This window comes from Bombina bombina, chromosome 1 (genome assembly GCF_027579735.1).
Source record: "Bombina bombina isolate aBomBom1 chromosome 1, aBomBom1.pri, whole genome shotgun sequence".
Taxonomy (NCBI): domain Eukaryota; kingdom Metazoa; phylum Chordata; class Amphibia; order Anura; family Bombinatoridae; genus Bombina; species Bombina bombina.
This window is the reverse complement of record NC_069499.1, coordinates 433,181,542-433,199,356: the sequence shown is the minus strand read 5'-3', so window position 1 is coordinate 433,199,356 and position 17,815 is coordinate 433,181,542. Positions and strand designations below refer to the sequence as shown.

Sequence of the window (17,815 nt, the reverse complement as noted above, 5' to 3'; positions counted from 1 at the left end):
TCAATATAATTTGTATGCTGATGATACCCAAATCTACCTCTCTGCACCAGACCTATACCCTTCCTGTCACTAACTGTCTTTATAATATTTCAAATATGCAAGGCAGGAAGACAGCACGCCTGATATATGGGGCACGGAAAAAGGCTTCCAAAGTCCTAATCAATCTAAAATTCACAACATTTCCAGCCTCCAATATTTATAAAAAGACCTTTATTCTTTCACTGGGTCCATAGGTACACAAAAACAGAATTTATGCTTACCTGATAAATTACTTTCTCCAACGGTGTGTCCGGTCCACGGCGTCATCCTTACTTGTGGGATATTCTCTTCCCCAACAGGAAATGGCAAAGAGTCCCAGCAAAGCTGGTCACATGATCCCTCCTAGGCTCCGCCCACCCCAGTCATTCGACCGACGGACAGGAGGAAATATATATAGGAGAAACCATATGATACCGTGGTGACTGTAGTTAGAGAAAATAATTCATCAGACCTGTTAAAAAAACCAGGGCGGGCCGTGGGCCGGACACACCGTTGGAGAAAGTAATTTATCAGGTAAGCATAAATTCTGTTTTCTCCAACATAGGTGTGTCCGGTCCACGGCGTCATCCTTACTTGTGGGAACCAATACCAAAGCTTTAGGACACGGATGAAGGGAGGGAGCAAATCAGGTCACCTAAATGGAAGGCACCACGGCTTGCAAAACCTTTCTCCCAAAAATAGCCTCCGAAAAAGCAAAAGTATCAAATTTGTAAAATTTGGCAAAAGTGTGCAGTGAAGACCAAGTCGCTGCCTTACATATCTGGTCAACAGAAGCCTCGTTCTTGAAGGCCCATGTGGAAGCCACAGCCCTAGTGGAGTGAGCTGTGATTCTTTCAGGAGGCTGCCGTCCGGCAGTCTCATAAGCCAATCGGATAATGCTTTTAAGCCAAAAGGAAAGAGAGGTAGAAGTCGCTTTTTGACCTCTCCTTTTACCAGAATAAACAACAAACAAGGAAGATGTTTGTCTAAAATCTTTAGTAGCCTCTAAATAGAATTTTAGAGCACGGACTACGTCCAAATTGTGTAACAAACGTTCCTTCTTTGAAACTGGATTCGGACACAAAGAAGGTACAACTATCTCCTGGTTAATATTTTTGTTGGAAACAACTTTCGGAAGAAAACCAGGCTTAGTACGCAAAACCACCTTATCTGCATGGAACACCAGATAGGGCGGAGAACACCTGCAGAGCAGATAACTCTGAAACTCTTCTAGCAGAAGAAATTGCAACCAAAAACAAAACTTTCCAAGATAATAACTTAATATCTACGGAATGTAAGGGTTCAAACGGAACCCCTTGAAGAACTGAAAGAACTAGATTTAGACTCCAGGGAGGAGTCAAAGGTCTGTAAACAGGCTTGATTCTAACCAGAGCCTGAACAAATGCTTGAACATCTGGCACAGCTGCCAGTCTTTTGTGAAGTAAAACAGATAAAGCAGAGATCTGTCCCTTCAGAGAACTTGCAGATAATCCTTTCTCCAAACCTTCTTGTAGAAAGGATAGAATCTTAGGAATTTTTATCTTGTTCCATGGGAATCCTTTAGATTCACACCAACAGATATATTTTTTCCATATTTTATGGTAAATTTGTCTAGTTACAGGCTTTCTAGCCTGAATCAGAGTATCTATTACAGAATCTGAAAACCCACGCTTTGATAAAATCAAGCGTTCAATCTCCAACCCGTCAGCTGGAGGGAAACCAGATTCGGATGTTCGAATGGACCTTGAACAAGAAGGTCCTGTCTCAAAGGTAGCTTCCATGGTGGAGCCGATGACATATTCACCAGGTCTGCATACCAAGTCCTGCGTGGCCACGCAGGAGCTATCAAGATCACCGAAGCCCTCGCCTGATAGATCCTGGCTACCAGCCTGGGAATAAGAGGAAACAGTGGGAATACATAAGCTAGGTTGAAGGTCCAAGGTGCTACTAGTGCATCTACTAGAGTCGCCTTTGGATCCCTGGATCTGGACCCGTAGCAAGGAACCTTGAAGTTCTGACGAGACGCCATCAGATCCATGTCTGGAATGCCCCATAATTGAGTTATTTGGGCAAAGATTTCCGGATGGAGTTCCCACTCACCCGGATGGAATGTCTGACGACTCAGAAAATCCACTTCCCAATTTTCCACTCCTGGGATGTGGATTGCCGACAAGTGACAGGAGTGATCCTCCGCCCATTGAATTATTTTGGTCACTTCTTCCATCGCCAGGGAACTCCTTGTTCCCCCCTGATGATTGATATATCCAACAGTCGTCATGTTGTCTGATTGAAACCTTATGAATTTGGCCTTTGCTAGTTGAGGCCAAGCTTTGAGAGCATTGAATATCTCTCTCAGTTCCAGAATGTTTATCGGGAGAAGAGATTCTTCCCGAGACCATAGACCCTGAGCTTTCAGGGGTTCCCAGACCGCGCCCCAGCCCACCAGGCTGGCGTCGGTCGTGACAATGACCCACTCTGGTCTGCGGAAGCTCATTCCCCGTGACAGATTTCCAGGGTCAGCCACCAACGGAGTGAATCTCTGGTCTTTTGATCTACTTGAATCGTCGGAGACAAGTCTGTATAATCCCCATTCCACTGTCTGAGCATGCACAGTTGTAATGGTCTTAGATGAATTCGTGCAAAAGGAACTATGTCCATTGCTGCAACCATCAATCCTATTACTTCCATGCACTGCGCTATGGAAGGACGAAGAACAGAAAGAAGTACTTGACAAGAGCTTAGAATTTTTGATTTTCTGACCTCTGTCAGAAAAATCCTCATTTCTAAGGAATCTATTATTGTTCCCAAGAAGGGAACTCTTGTTGACGGGGACAGAGAACTTTTTTCTATGTTCACCTTCCATCCGTGAGATCTGAGAAAGGCTAGGACGATGTCCGTATGAGCCTTTGCTTTTGACAGAGACGACGCTTGAATCAGGATGTCGTCCAAGTAAGGTACTACTGCAATGCCCCTTGGTCTTAGAACCGCTAGAAGGGACCCTAGTACCTTTGTGAAAATCCTTGGAGCAGTGGCTAATCCGAATGGAAGTGCCACAAACTGGTAATGCTTGTCCAGAAAAGCGAACCTTAGGAACTGATGATGTTCCTTGTGGATAGGAATATGTAGGTACGCATCCTTTAAATCCACGGTAGTCATAAATTGATTTTCCTGTATAGTAGGTAGGATCGTTCGAATAGTTTCCATTTTGAACGATGGAACCTTGAGAAATTTGTTTAGGATCTTGAGATCCAAAATTGGTCTGAATGTTCCCTCTTTTTTGGGAACTATGAACAGGTTGGAATAAAAACCCATCCCTTGTTCTCTAATTGGAACTGGATGAATCACTCCCATTTTTAACAGGTCTTCTACACAATGTAAGAATGCCTGTCTTTTTATTTGGTTTGAAGATAATTGAGACCTGTGGAACCTTCCCCTTGGGGGTAGTTCCTTGAATTCCAGGAGATAACCTTGAGAAACTATTTCTAGCGCCCAAGGATCCTGAACATCTCTTGCCCAAGCCTGAGCAAAGAGAGAAAGTCTGCCCCCCACCAGATCCGGTCCCGGATCGGGGGCCATCCCTTCATGCTGTTTTGGTAGCAGTGGTAGGCTTCTTGGCCTGCTTACCCTTGTTCCAGCCTTGCATTGGTCTCCAGGCTGGTTTGGGTTGTGAAGTATTACCCTCTTGCTTAGAGGATGTAGAATTAGAGACTGGTCCGTTCTGCGAAAGGGACGAAAATTAGGTTTATTTTTAGCCTTAAAAGACCTATCCTGTGGGAGGGCGTGGCCCTTTCCCCCAGTGATGTCTGAAATAATCTCTTTCAAATCAGGTCCAAATAATGTTTTACCCTTGAAAGGAATATTAAGCAATTTTGTCTTGGAAGACACGTCCGCTGACCAAGACTTTAGCCAAAGCGCTCTGCGCGCCACGATAGCAAACCCTGAATTTTTCGCCGCTAATCTAGCTAATTGCAAAGCGGCATCTAAAATAAAAGAGTTAGCCAATTTAAGTGCTTGAACTCTGTCCATAACCTCCTCATACGAAGATTCTTTATTGAGCGATTTTTCTAGTTCCTCGAACCAGAAACACGCTACCGTAGTGACAGGAACAATGCATGAAATTGGTTGTAGAAGGTAACCCTGCTGAACAAAAATCTTTTTAAGCAAACCCTCTAATTTTTTATCCATAGGATCTTTGAAAGCACAACTATCTTCGATAGGAATAGTAGTGCGTTTGTTTAGAGTAGAAACCGCCCCCTCGACCTTGGGGACTGTCTGCCATAAGTCCTTTCTGGGGTCGAATATAGGAAATAATTTCTTAAATATAGGGGGGGGAACAAAAGGTATGCCGGGCCTTTCCCACTCCTTATTTACTATGTCCGCCACCCGCTTGGGTATAGGAAAAGCGTCGGGGGGCACCGGAACCTCAAGGAACTTGTCCATCTTACATAATTTCTCTGGAATGACCAAATTGTCACAGTCATCCAGAGTAGATAATACCTCCTTAAGCAGTGCGCGGAGATGTTCTAATTTAAATTTAAATGTCACAACATCAGGTTCAGCTTGTTGAGAAATTTTTCCTGAATCTGAAATTTCTCCTTCAGACAAAACCTCCCTCATGGCCCCTTCGGATTGGTGTGAGGGTATGTCAGAACAGTTATCATCAGCGTCCTCTTGCTCTTCAGTGTTTAAAACAGAGCAATCGCGCTTTCTCTGATAAGTAGGCATTTTGGATAAAATGTTTGCTATAGAGTTATCCATTACAGCCGTTAATTGTTGCATGGTAATAAGAATTGGCGCACTAGATGTACTAGGGGCCTCTTGTGTGGGCAAAACTGGTGTAGACACAGAAGGGGATGATGTAGTATCATGTTTACTCCCCTCATTTGAGGAATCATCTTGGGCAATATCATTATCTGTGGCATTGCTGTCCCTACTTTGTTTGGACACTATGGCACAATTATCACATAAATTTAAATGGGGAGACACCTTGGCTTTCATACATATAGAACATAGCTTATCTGATGGTACAGACATGTTAAACAGGCTTAAACTTGTCAACAAAGCACAAAAAACGTTTTAAAATAAAAACCGTTACTGTCACTTTAAATTTCAAACTGAAAACACTTTATTACTGAATATGTGAAAAAGTATGAAGGAATTGTTCAAAATTTCACCACAGTGTCTTAAAGCATTAAAAGTATTGCACACCAAATTTCAGAGCTTTAACCCTTAAATTAACGGAACCAGAGCCGTTTTTACATTTAACCCCTATACAGTCCCAGCTATATGCTTTGCTGAGACCCAACCAAGCCCACAGGGGAATACGATACCAAATGATGCCTTCTATAAGCTTTTTCAGTGATTCTTAGCTCCTCACACATGCATCTGCATGCCTTGCTCTCCAAAAACAACTGCGCATTAGTGGCGCGAAAATGAGGCTCTGTCTATAACTAGAAAAGGCCCCATCTGAAAAAGGTGTCCAACACAGTGCCTGCCGTTTTTCTAAACAATCCCCAAGATTATAATAACCATTAATAGTTAGAATCTGCAAAGTATGCCTAGCAAAGCAATCATTTTAGCCCAGAAAAATGTCTACCAGTTTTTTAAACCCTTATGAAGCCCTTTATTCTTTTATTTAACTAAGAAAATGGCTTACCGGTCCCCATAAGGGGAAATGACAGCCTTCCAGCATTACATAGTCTTGTTAGAAATATGGCCAGTCATACCTTAAGCAGAAAAGTCTGCCAACTGTTTCCCCCAACTGAAGTTACTTCATCTCAACAGTCCTGTGTGGAAACAGCAATCGATTTTAGTAACTTCTGCTAAAATCATCTTCCTCTTACAAACAGAAATCTTCATCTTTTTTCTGTTTCAGAGTAAATAGTACATACCAGCACTATTTTAAATAACAAACACTTGATTGAAGAATAAAAACTACATTTAAACACCAAAAAAACTCTTAACCATCTCCGTGGAGATGTTGCCTGTGCAACGGCAAAGAGAATGACTGGGGTGGGCGGAGCCTAGGAGGGATCATGTGACCAGCTTTGCTGGGACTCTTTGCCATTTCCTGTTGGGGAAGAGAATATCCCACAAGTAAGGATGACGCCGTGGACCGGACACACCTATGTTGGAGAAACAACTATATTTCAAGCCCGCAATAGGCCCTTAGTCATGCCATTTCATCTTGTCCTCTCACTACCTTAAGCTAAATCTCTCCAAACTGAGTTCCTCTCCCCCCTTCTTCCAAATTAACTATCCCCAAACTTTCTGCAACTGTTGATAATAACAACGTTACCGAAAAACCTGCATACCCGCTTTCTTGGGGTCATACTTGACACAGATCTTTCTTTCACTCCCCACATTCAGTGTTTGGCTAATAGCTACCATTTCCACCTTAAAAACATCTCCAAAATTCGCTACTTATTTACAGAATACAGATTTTAATCCACTCTCTCATCATCTCCTGTCTTAAATATTGCAACTCCATCCTCTCTGGTCTTCCTATCTGCTGTCTATCTCCTTCACAATCCATAATAAATGCCTCTGCTAGGCTGATCTTCCATATATGTCCCTCCTCATCTGATGCACCTCTCTACCAATCTCTTTACTGGCTTCTTTTAACCTCCAGAATAAAACAGAAAATTGTGACTCTGACATTTAAGGCTCTCAATAACACTGCTCCCCCTATATCTCAGACCTCATCTCCAGATACTCTCCCTCCCATCCCCTTCTCTCTGCTCATGACCTCCTTCTCTCCTCCTATCTTGTTACTTCTTCACATTTCTGTCTACAGGGCTATTTGTTTGTCCGCTATTTTGTGGAACTCTCTGCCCTGCTTTGCAGGACTTTCACCTAGTTTTCAAAGTTTCAACCATTTGTTAATGACTCTACTGTTCAGGGATGCATACAATATACACAACATTTTCTTACCTCAGTTCCTCTCCTCCTCTTTTCATCCCCTGAACCCCCTTAGCATGTAAGCCTATGAGCCCAGCTGTTTTGTAGGTTACCTTCATGAGAGCTGTCAACAATGCAACTCTTGACAGAGCCCTCTACCCATTTGTCTCCCAGAAATGCTACCTTGCATTTAAGCCCTGCAGAATCTGTTGGCGGTCTACAAATAACTACTTATAATAATAATTACAACCAACCCCTATTGTCCACAAGGACATGTTCGTTTAAATGGCCGAAGCCTGCAGAAATAGTGGACCTGCTCATGTTATCTCTCTTTACACACAAAGGGCTAGTCAGGTTGCAGTTGTATTCCAAGTTGAATGTAAAATGTTTGCGTGCAAGCTAAACCCGGGCTTACCAAAAAAAAAGTAATTTAAATATTATCAGCGAAAAAGTTCTACAAAAACATACTTAAGGAAAAATAAAAATTTGAATTGAAATTACACAGAAAAACTATTTAAGGCACACAGTATGAATAATAATAAAAATACACTGCACATGCAAAAAATGCTGTGAAATTAATTCTTATTATACAAAATTAAACCTTGAGTATGGAGTGCAATTCTGGGGACCAATCTAAGAAAAAATACACTGCGGACCTTGAAAAAGTTCAGAGAAGGGCCACCAAGCTAATAAGGGGAATGGAGAATTTAAGCTATGAGGAGAGGTTAGCCAAACTAGGTCTACAACCCAGTCTTTAGTTTTGCATAATGCTCACTATACTGCCTCCTATATATCTTTTGTCTGCTGCCAATGAAAGAAAAAGTACCTTGTGAAATGTATCTTATGCAGCGGTAGAGCTTGGAAAGATATTTGTTCTTTTTTTTCTAGAACTTTCTAGAACTGATCACAATTATATCAGTTGAGTTGTCCAGAAGTATTCCTGCCCTGAGCTCCTGATGTGCTATCACAATTTTTTTTCTTCCACTTTCTTTTAGGTAGAGCTAGCACAATACAAAATCTGGTCAATACATCAAAGTTGAAATTCTTGATTTAGTTTGAATATCAATCGTTTTGTCACAGTACCAAACATGGAGTTTATGATAAAAAAAATGCTTCACATTCGGAGACACTTCTATCCCTTCTTGTTGCTCAGTAATGGCAGCATTTTAAAAAAAAGACCTCTCAATGATTGATTAGAGATTAGGATGTTAAAGCTTTTAGAACTAAAGTTAGTTCCAAGAATGACACATTCTTAGCCTGTGGCTCAATTCTTACCATTACTCGAAAGTAGGGCTTTGCGATTTATCACGATATGAGTGTACTGTATGTGATATATGAATTGCAAGAGGCTGCAATTTTTATGGGGTGGACCAGGAAGCCTTAACATCAATGTAAAAGCAGCAGTGATTACTCCTCTGTGGTGGGGGTGGGGGGCAGACCAAGAACCAGGAAGCATCAAACAAAAGTATTGGAGAAGCATGGGCCACCAGTAAAAACACTCTTTATTCTTCAAAAAGTTGATAAAACACACATAGTAGAAAAACAAGCAGTCTAAAGGAACACTCTGAAAACGGCTTAGCTATACTGCTTGTTTTTGTACTATGTGTGTTTTATCAACTCTTTGAAGACTAAAGAGTGTTTTGCCTGCATAGTGGAGTTCATTCTGCCAGTCCTGAGGTAGTTTGTTGTGCTGTACACTTCACACACTAGTAAGGTGGTGAACTAGCTGTGTTTTTTTGTCACTCTGGTGGTGAGCAGTTAAATGTATTTTTAAATGTAAAATATATGTTGAAAAAAAATATTTTACTAAAATTGCAATTGCAATATTTCATAAAAAAATTGTGATTTTTTTCTTTCGCCATACCGCACTGCCCTCCTGGAAAGACTTGTTTAAATTGATAAACTGCTCAACTTATCCTAGATATTGTTGCGGTATCTTATCATTTCAATTTTGGCGACTCACACTAAGATTATACTTTGGAGCCCATTTATCAAGCTCCGTAAGGACAGGAATCGCCGGAATTCAACACGATCGAGTACGATCGGGTTGATTGACACCCCCTGCTGATGGTTTATTGGCCGCAAGTCTGCAGGGGACGGTGTTGCACCAGCAGCTCTTGTGAGCTGCTGGTGCAATGCTGAATACGGAGAGCGTATTGCTCTCCGCATTCAGCGAGGTCTTGAGGACCTGATCCGCACTGTTGGATCAGGTCCACAAGACCTTTAGTAAATAGGCCTTTTTAACTTCAAGACCTTTTGCAACTCTGTAAGGAAAATGTCTTTGATACTTCAATTGGCAGAATAAAAAGAATGACACATCTTCTTATATAGAATTAGTGTAAGTCTCAATGTGTAATGTCTGTATCGGACAGAAATAATGTATTTAGTCTTCTCCACTTTACTTCAAGGGTAAATTTTCTGTCTTGAAAATGGAAAGCTGGCCCATTCAAAAGAGGTGATCATTCTGTAACTATGAGAACTCAATAAACAAATTCCATCAGGGCTCAGACAGTGTTTATGGTCAGTGTGGAATTGCTCTCCTTTCTTGTGGCAGATTGTTTTGTTCTGTAGACACAATATGCCTTCTCATCTACTGAAATAGAAATAAGCTGCTATAAATCTATACCCATGAATCTCTGCCTAGTAAATATATTTTGTCTCCCAAAGCAACTGAGAACTTTGTTAATTTGTGGATCTTGGTGTATGTCATTGCTTCACAGAAGGTAGAATTAATTCCATTAGCTTGGATGACTGAGTTATTCTTTAGCTACCTGATCATCTTTGGAGACTGTTTTTTTTTTTTTTTTTTAAATTAGTGTGTGTTTTATGCTCTGCCAAAATGAGGATGTTCTTTAGACAATGGATACAGAAACTGTAAATCAATTTTCTTGTTTTATGCCAGTTTAGGCACACGTTTTGTTAATGATTTAGGCTGGTAGACTGGTTTCTAGTGGGGCAGGTACTAACCATGTTTAATTGCATTCTAAGGACCACTTAATTGAAGGAAGCATTTTTACTTGTTCATCTAGTACACATGGGTTAAAAAAGGGGCTCAGTTTAAGTCCCTTACCTCCTTGGGCAACACATCACTTTAACTGCGTCTGCAGATTATTTATTAGTCACAGCATCTTACATCTTTTATAAGACTCCTCTTTAAAATGAGACATCTTATGTCCCTGTAATGTTTTCATGGGCTTTTAAATGACAGCCCCCCCAACACTTTTAGTGTCATTAATGAGGACGTCCTTGTGCTTCCGGACAATTCCCTGTGGCCTCCTTCCCCTGCTGTAGTGTGGGGAGTCCCAAAGAAGCAAAGCAGAAAGTGACCCTCAATACAGCTACATGATGTTGCTGCACTCATTCAGGGCATAATATGGTCAAAGGCCACATGTCATAGCAGCAAAGGGGTCAAATTTGGTGAACCACACAGTATAATAAACACAAATATAATGGTGAAATACAAAGTGCAATTGAAAAACATACATGCTATTATGTATACTACAAAGAACTGAAACAAAACTATAATGTAGCAGGTGAGCATCACAGGATGCATTACAGATCATCATATAGCCCATCATGTGTATATACCTTGATAAAAAAAAGCCAGATACTTAAACTCCAGTTCACCCATCTAATTCTATGTAACTCTGCTCCAGACAGTGATCACTAGTGATGAAAGGGAACCTACTTCAACCAAGAACCTACTTCAACCATTAATTAATATTGCTTATGTGCAGCACTGTCTGAAACACATTTCTTCTCACAGATACATAGATACATCCTCCCTAGGGCGCCAATGTGTCCATTTAAAGGAAGTTTCTACATGTCCTGCGTGACCCACACTAACTTTAACATCACTATTGAGATGGAGATTTAAATTAGTTTTTGATAATAAAAATAAACTTAGTTATATATTACTTTGCAAAAAGTTATTGTTTTTGAACCACAAGGTGTGCAGGACCAACTTGGTTTGAATATAACATTTTTGCATACAAGCTGATACCAGAAATACTATCTATCAAGGGCAAGGGCACAAAGACTGAGAGTTTTAAATAGGTTTGCGCAAGTCCCTGATCATCAGCCTTGAGTTGAAGTTATATAAATTAATAAACTAATAAACTAGCATCTATACTGAGCAGAGAAACATTTTAATATCTTCTTTAATAAATACAGGCACAACATAAAGATAATACGTTCTATCATAGCCTATTACAATCTTTGTGAAGCGTGTAAAGTGCTTTTACAGCTGCCTTTACTACTTTCCATGGTATTTTATATAAAAAAAACTCTTTTAATCCATAAGACATCCATTAGAAAACCTGGTTATTTTGTTTTCAAATAGTTTGCACCATGTTAACTGTACCATTATTTTGCATTGAGATGATTTGACTGGTAGTTCAATCCATCAGAAGATGCTACTGTTCTAGAGACCTTGAACAAAAACTGATTCATTATGGTCGAATGGACATGATTCACTGTAGAGAATCATATACGCTGGACATTGCTGTGGGCAGATAACATACACTGTCCGCATTTAACATTGCACAGCATTTCACCAGAAATGTTTGTGCAATGCTCCCCTCTGCCCGTTTTGCGGCCAGTCAGCCGCTAGCAGGGGCAGTCAATCATCTAGATCGGATCGGGATGATTGTAATCCGACCACTGCTTCTTATCTTTTGTTTCAGGTGATCCTGAAACAATGGGCCCCCAACGCAGCAACCACAGCTTAAGAAATGGAGCTCACTGTGTTTGCCTGACAAATGAGAAGTTAAAATTTAAAATAAACGAATACATCTTAACGGGACAGTCTAGTCAAAAATAAATTTTCATTATTCAGATAGGGCATGTAATTTTAAACAATTTTCAAATTTACATCTATCACCAATTTTGTTTTGTTTTCTTGGTATTCTTAGTTGAAAGCTAAATCTAGGAGGGTCATATGCAAATTTCTAAGCCCTTGAAGGCCGCCTCTCATCTCAGGGAATTTTGACAGTTTTTCACCACTAGATGGTGTTAGTTCATGTGTTTCATATAGATAACACTGTGCTCACGCACGTGGCTTTCCTAGGAGCCAGCACTGATTGGCTAAAATGCAAGTCTGTCAAAAGAACTGAAATAAGGGGCAGTTTGCAGAGGCTTAGTGTATTAATATAACTGTGTTGGTTAATTCAAACTGGAGAATGGGTAATAAATGGATTATATATCTTTTAAAACAATAAATATTCTGGTGTGGACTGTCCCTTTAATATTGCTAATTGGATGATGGATTCTTCCTACTAACTCTACTACTATTTCTTGTTGGCTGATAAATGCAATGAACGAGTTTTGCAGCTATCAGTCAGTTTTAATGTAAACAGATTTTACTGTTTAAATGTTATTCTCTTATATGGTTGGAAGGTCATTTCTGAGTAAAATGTCGCTTTTAAATTAATTTTGGTATTGAAATATAACATTATATAACAATTGTTTCCCTTAAATGGACAGTAAACACATTTTAATTACAAGCTTTTTAAACAGTCTTACAATAAATTAACAGAGTTGGGTGAGTTTGAAGGGACATGAAACCCACATTTTTTCTAATGATTTAGAAAGAACATGCAATTTTAAAGAACGTTCTAATTTACTTATAGTATCTAATTTGCTTAATTCTCTTTATATCCTTTGTTGAAAGGCATATCTAAATAGGCACAGTAGCTGCTGATTTGTGGCTGCACATAGATTACTCTTGTGATTGGCTCACCCATGTGCATTGATATTTCTTCAACAAAGGATTCTTAATAAAGAAGCAAATTAGATAATAGAAGTAAATGTATATGTTGTATAAAATTGCATTCTCTATCTGAATCATGAAAGAAAAAATTTGGGTTTCATGTCCCTTTAAAAATGTTTAAAAAATGCATTATTGCCTTATTTGCTACAACTATTTTTCAGTATCCAAACCCGTTTACCTTATTTGGAGGAGCAGATAAGGAAAGCCCCGTTCATTAAGGGGGTTGATTCCAATCTTTCTGATTTGTTTTCACATTAGAAAAGCATTTTCTTCTGAGTGAAGGAAATTTGAATATAACATATTTAAATTAAATACATAGTAAGACACATTATACTATTTTAAAATTGATAAAAAATTATCTTTCAAGTTTTGAGATATTTTGCTTGCGCTCGAGCTCACACGTTTATAATCAGCTTGTAATACACGTGCATGTTATTGCTTATCGTCTCCCGCTCTAACAGTTGCACTCCACTTGTAATCTAGCCCTTAATATTTTAAAATTATTTAACAATGTTTTCTGTTTTCTCAAGATTTTCATCTTAAATCAAGAACAATAATAATTTCCACAAAAAGAAAGAGGCCCCAATGTATCTCTTTTTTCTTTATGACGATTGTAACAGTTCTCATTCTGTAAATCATGAAACCACTAAGAGACCAGGTTTAAAATATTATCAAACGTTCCAAAACTCACTCTACCGAATGAACTTTGCCAAACTGCAAGATTTCTAATACTGTAAGGAGATGCCAACACATAGTTCTAGATACTGTAAATCACATTATTTTAAAACATGTTTTACTACATTTTTCTGTAAATACCAAAGCAAAATATCTTGATCACCAATTAATAAGACAGGACGACTGCTAAATCCCAACTACTAATAAATGATTGCTGATAGAAATCCTGTTTAAAAAAATGAAATCAAAGGGTCAGGAAGCCCAACATTTTTGTTTAACGATTCAGATAGAGACTATGATTTAAAAAAAGTTTCCAATTTAATTCTATTATCAAATTTGCTTTGTTCTCTTGTTATTTATTGTTGAAGAGATTTCTAGATAGGAAGCGTGCAATTGCTTGGAGCACTACTTGACAGGAAATAGTGCTGCCATCTAATGCACTTGCTTATGTATAGCATTGTTGCAAAACTGCGGCCAAATTATGCTGCAAACACGTGCATGCTCCTGAACTAACCTTCTTGCTTTTCAGCAAAGGATAACAAGAAAACAAAGAAAATGTGGTAATAGAAGAAAATTGAAAAGTTGTTTAAAATTGTATGTTCTATCTGAATCATGAGAGAAAAATTGTGGGTTTTATGTCCTTTTAATGTAACATACTTTTACAAAAAATGCAATAAAAAATAAAAGAATTAATATTTCTAGATGTCATTTGTTGCGACTTAAAGGGACATAATACCCAAATGTTTAAACACTTGAAAGTGATGCAGTATAGCTGTAAAAAGCTGACTAGAAACTATCACCTGCACATCTCTATGTAAAAAAGAAAGATATTTTACCTCAAAAGTTCCTCAGTAGCCACATCCCATTGTAAAGGATTTCTAAGCAGCATATTAGTATGTATGTCCCGGGACAGCCGAAGGGATGAGCCTTGTGCACTCTCATGTTATTTCCCTATTCAGTGTAAGGAAGTTTAAATGAAATCTCATGAGAGTTAAGTCAAATCTCATGAGATCACAGTAAAAGAGTTCATGACCTCAGCACTGTTGATGCTGATTGGCTGCTCTTCATTTCTTCATTTTATTTTTTTTTACCTGCAGCTGGGAGCAGCTGAGTATAACTTTTTACACAGAACTTACTCTGCTGAGCTGAGGAGATTGTGAGGTAAAATATCTTCCTTTTTTACATAGAGATGCTCAGGTGATATTTTCCTGTCAGCTTTTTACAGTTATACTGCATCAGTTTCAAGTGATTTAGCATATGAGTATTATGTCCTTTAAGTATTCTTGAATTTCCTGCAGATCTCATTAGCTTCTACTAAATCACTTAAAAGTTAATTAAATACGTATACATAGAAACATAGATATTGACGGCAGATAAGAGACATAGGCCCAGCAAGTCTGCCCGACCTTACCTAACAGTATAAACTTATCTAGTTCATAGGATAGCCTTATGCTTGTCCCATGCATTTTTAAAGTCCCCCACAATGTTTGTTGCTACTACCTCTTGAGGAAGTTTATTCCATAAATCAATCACTCTTTCTGTAAAGAAGTGCTTCCTCAAATTACTCCTGAATCTACTACCCTTTAGCTTGAGCTCATGACCCCTTGTTCTTGAATTTTCCATTTTATGTAAAATACCCACAGCCTCAGTTTTACTAAACCCTTTAATGTACTTGAAAGTTGCTATCATATCACCTCTTTCCCTTCTCTCCTCTAAGCTATACATATTTAGGTCATTGAGCCTATCCTGGTAAGTTTTATTTTTTAGACCATGTACCATTTTGGTAGCCCTCCTTTGCACAGATTCAAGTTTGTTAATATCCTTCTGAAGATATGGCATCCAGAACTGCACACAATACTCAAGATGAGGCCTAACTAATGATCTATAAAGTGGCATAAGAACCATACTATTTCTGCTGCAAATACCTCTACCAATACATCCAAGCATTCTGCTAGCCTTACTCGCTGCATTACTACATTGTTTACTAAGTTTTAAATCATCTGAAATAATAATTCCCAAGTCCTGTTCCCCATCTGTAACAGTCAGTAAAGTGTCATTGAGTCTGTAATTAACATTTGGATTTTTCTTCCCTAAATGCATTATTTTACACTTTGCTGTGTTAAACTTTAGATCCAAGTCGTTTGTCCAATCCTCCAATTGTTGTATATCACTTCTCATTTTGTCTACCCCCCCTGGAACATCCACTCTGTTACAAATTTTTGTATCATCTGCAAAGAGACATACTTTCCCCTGTAGCCCTTTGCTGATATCGCAGATAAATATGTTAAACAAAACAGGCCCCAGAACTCACCCCTGAGGAACACCACTAGTAACAGCCCCCTCTGCTGAATGAACTCCATTTACTAAGACAATTTGTTTTCTGTCCTTAAGCCAGCATTCCACCCAGTTCACAATTTTTGAATCTAGACCAAGGAGATACAGTTTGTGAATTAGTTTATTGTGTGGGACGGTGTCAAATGCTTTGCTGAAATCTAGATATGCTACATCAACTGCTCCACCCTTGTCTAATACTTTTGTTACATAATTAAAGAAGTCAATTAGATTAGTCTGACATGATCTCCCTGAAGTAAAACCATGCTGATTTTGGTCCTCTAAATTGTTTGTTTTTATGTAAGTCATAATTCTTTCTTTTAAGAGGCTTTCCATTAATTTCCCTTTTACTGAAGTTAAACTAACAGGCCTGTAGTTGCCAGATTCTTCTCTACTGCCCTTTTTATGAAGAGGTATTACATTTGCTATTCTCCAATCATCTGGGACAGCTCTTGTTAATAGTGACTGATTAAACAGATCAGTTAATGGGACAGTTAGCACTGATCAAAGTTCTTTTAAAACCCTTGGATGAATATTATCAGGACCCACTGCCTTTTTAACATTTATTTTTGATAATGCCAACAAAACCTCATCCTCTGTAAAAAGATAACTGTTAAGCTTGTTTCTATTTTTCGTAGCATCCCTTAATGTAGACATTGTATCTTCACAATCTTTTGTGAAAACAGAACAGAAGTAATCATTGAGGCAGTCTGCAATCTGCTTATCTCCTATTATTCTACCATCAACTGATTTCAATTTTACTATTCCTACCTTATTTTTTCTTCTTTCACTGATATATCTAAAGAATGTTTTGTCCCCATGTTTTACTGACTGTGCTATATTCTCTTCTGCATGAGCGTTAACCTTCCTAATTAACTGCTTAGTCTTTTTTTGTTGGAGTCTCCATATTTTCATATCATCATCTGCTTGTGTGTGTCTGTAATTTTTATAAGCTATCTTTTTTGTCTTTACAGCATGTGCTACTTCTTTGGAAAACCAAATTGGTTTCCGCTTTCTTTTACTTTTACAGACATGTCTAATACAGTGTGCGGTTGCATCTAAAAAGACACCTTTCACAAATTCCCACTGTTCTTGAACCCCTGTAATAAGAGTTTTCCCTTTTAAATAGTTTTTTAGGTATTCTCCCATTAATGAAAAATCTGCCGTCCTAAAGTCTAAAACTTTTGTTTTAGTCTGAGTGGACAGTTCCTGCACATATGTAAATGTCTGTCCCTCTCAATACCAATGGATTGTACATTAGTGCTGAATATTATTTAAATTAATCTAGAGCATGGGGCCCATTTATCAAGCTCCATAAGGAGCTTGTGAGCCTGTGTTTCTGGCGAGTCTTCAGACTCGCCAGAAACAGCAGTTATGAAGCAGCGGTCACAAAGACCGCTGCTCCATAATGCTGTCCCCCTGCTCTGAGCAGGCGGACAGGAATCGCCGGAATTCAACACGATCGAGTACGATCAGGTTGATTGACACCCCCTGCTGGCGGCCCGCTGCTTCTTAACTGCTGTTTCCGGCAAGCCTGAAGGCTCGTGCGGAAACAAGGCGATTAGGTGCCATTCGGCCCTTGTTAAATCTGCCCCGTAGTATCAGAAAGATTGGAGTCAACTCATATGTTAACCAACTCTACACTGTCTCTTAGTTCTCATCTAATCATCTCTGCTGAAGGGACAAATTTGTTAGTTTTGTAAAGCCTCTTATGTACTCTGTCATTTCTCAGTTGAAAAACGCTTTCAGACATAAATTACAGGAAAAGGGGGAAAAATAAAAAATAAAAGTTTATTGTAAAGGTTTTTTCTATACATAAATAAACATCATATATAACATTCTTAAAACTGTTTATTTTCACTTTAAATGTGTTAAGGAGGTAGCATTGCTTAATGTATAAAATAATTCATGCAGAAAAACTGACGACAATATCTATGCCACCATTTATTTTCTATCATTATTATTATGTATTTTTAACTCTTACTTATTGTTTTGTTTTTATTATCAGAACGTTATTATTATTTGGAAGGGTCAAGGGATGCTCTTCTCTGTGGGAACAGCACAGATGCTGGGTAAGACTTTTTGTGCATTAAATCTTCACATCTATATATCACATAAACA

The 17,815-nt window shown here is 38.7% G+C and overlaps 1 protein-coding gene across 1 annotated transcript in view; it reads left to right on the top strand.

The window, feature by feature from the left end:
• LOC128645401 (sodium channel protein type 2 subunit alpha-like) overlaps positions 1-17,815 on the top strand; it is a 584,077-nt gene that overhangs the window by 159,572 nt on the left and 406,690 nt on the right. Inside the window, exon 8 of the mRNA XM_053698390.1 lies at positions 17,703-17,766. Coding sequence (XP_053554365.1) covers positions 17,703-17,766 — 64 coding nt within the window. The remainder of the gene's footprint in view (positions 1-17,702; positions 17,767-17,815) is intronic.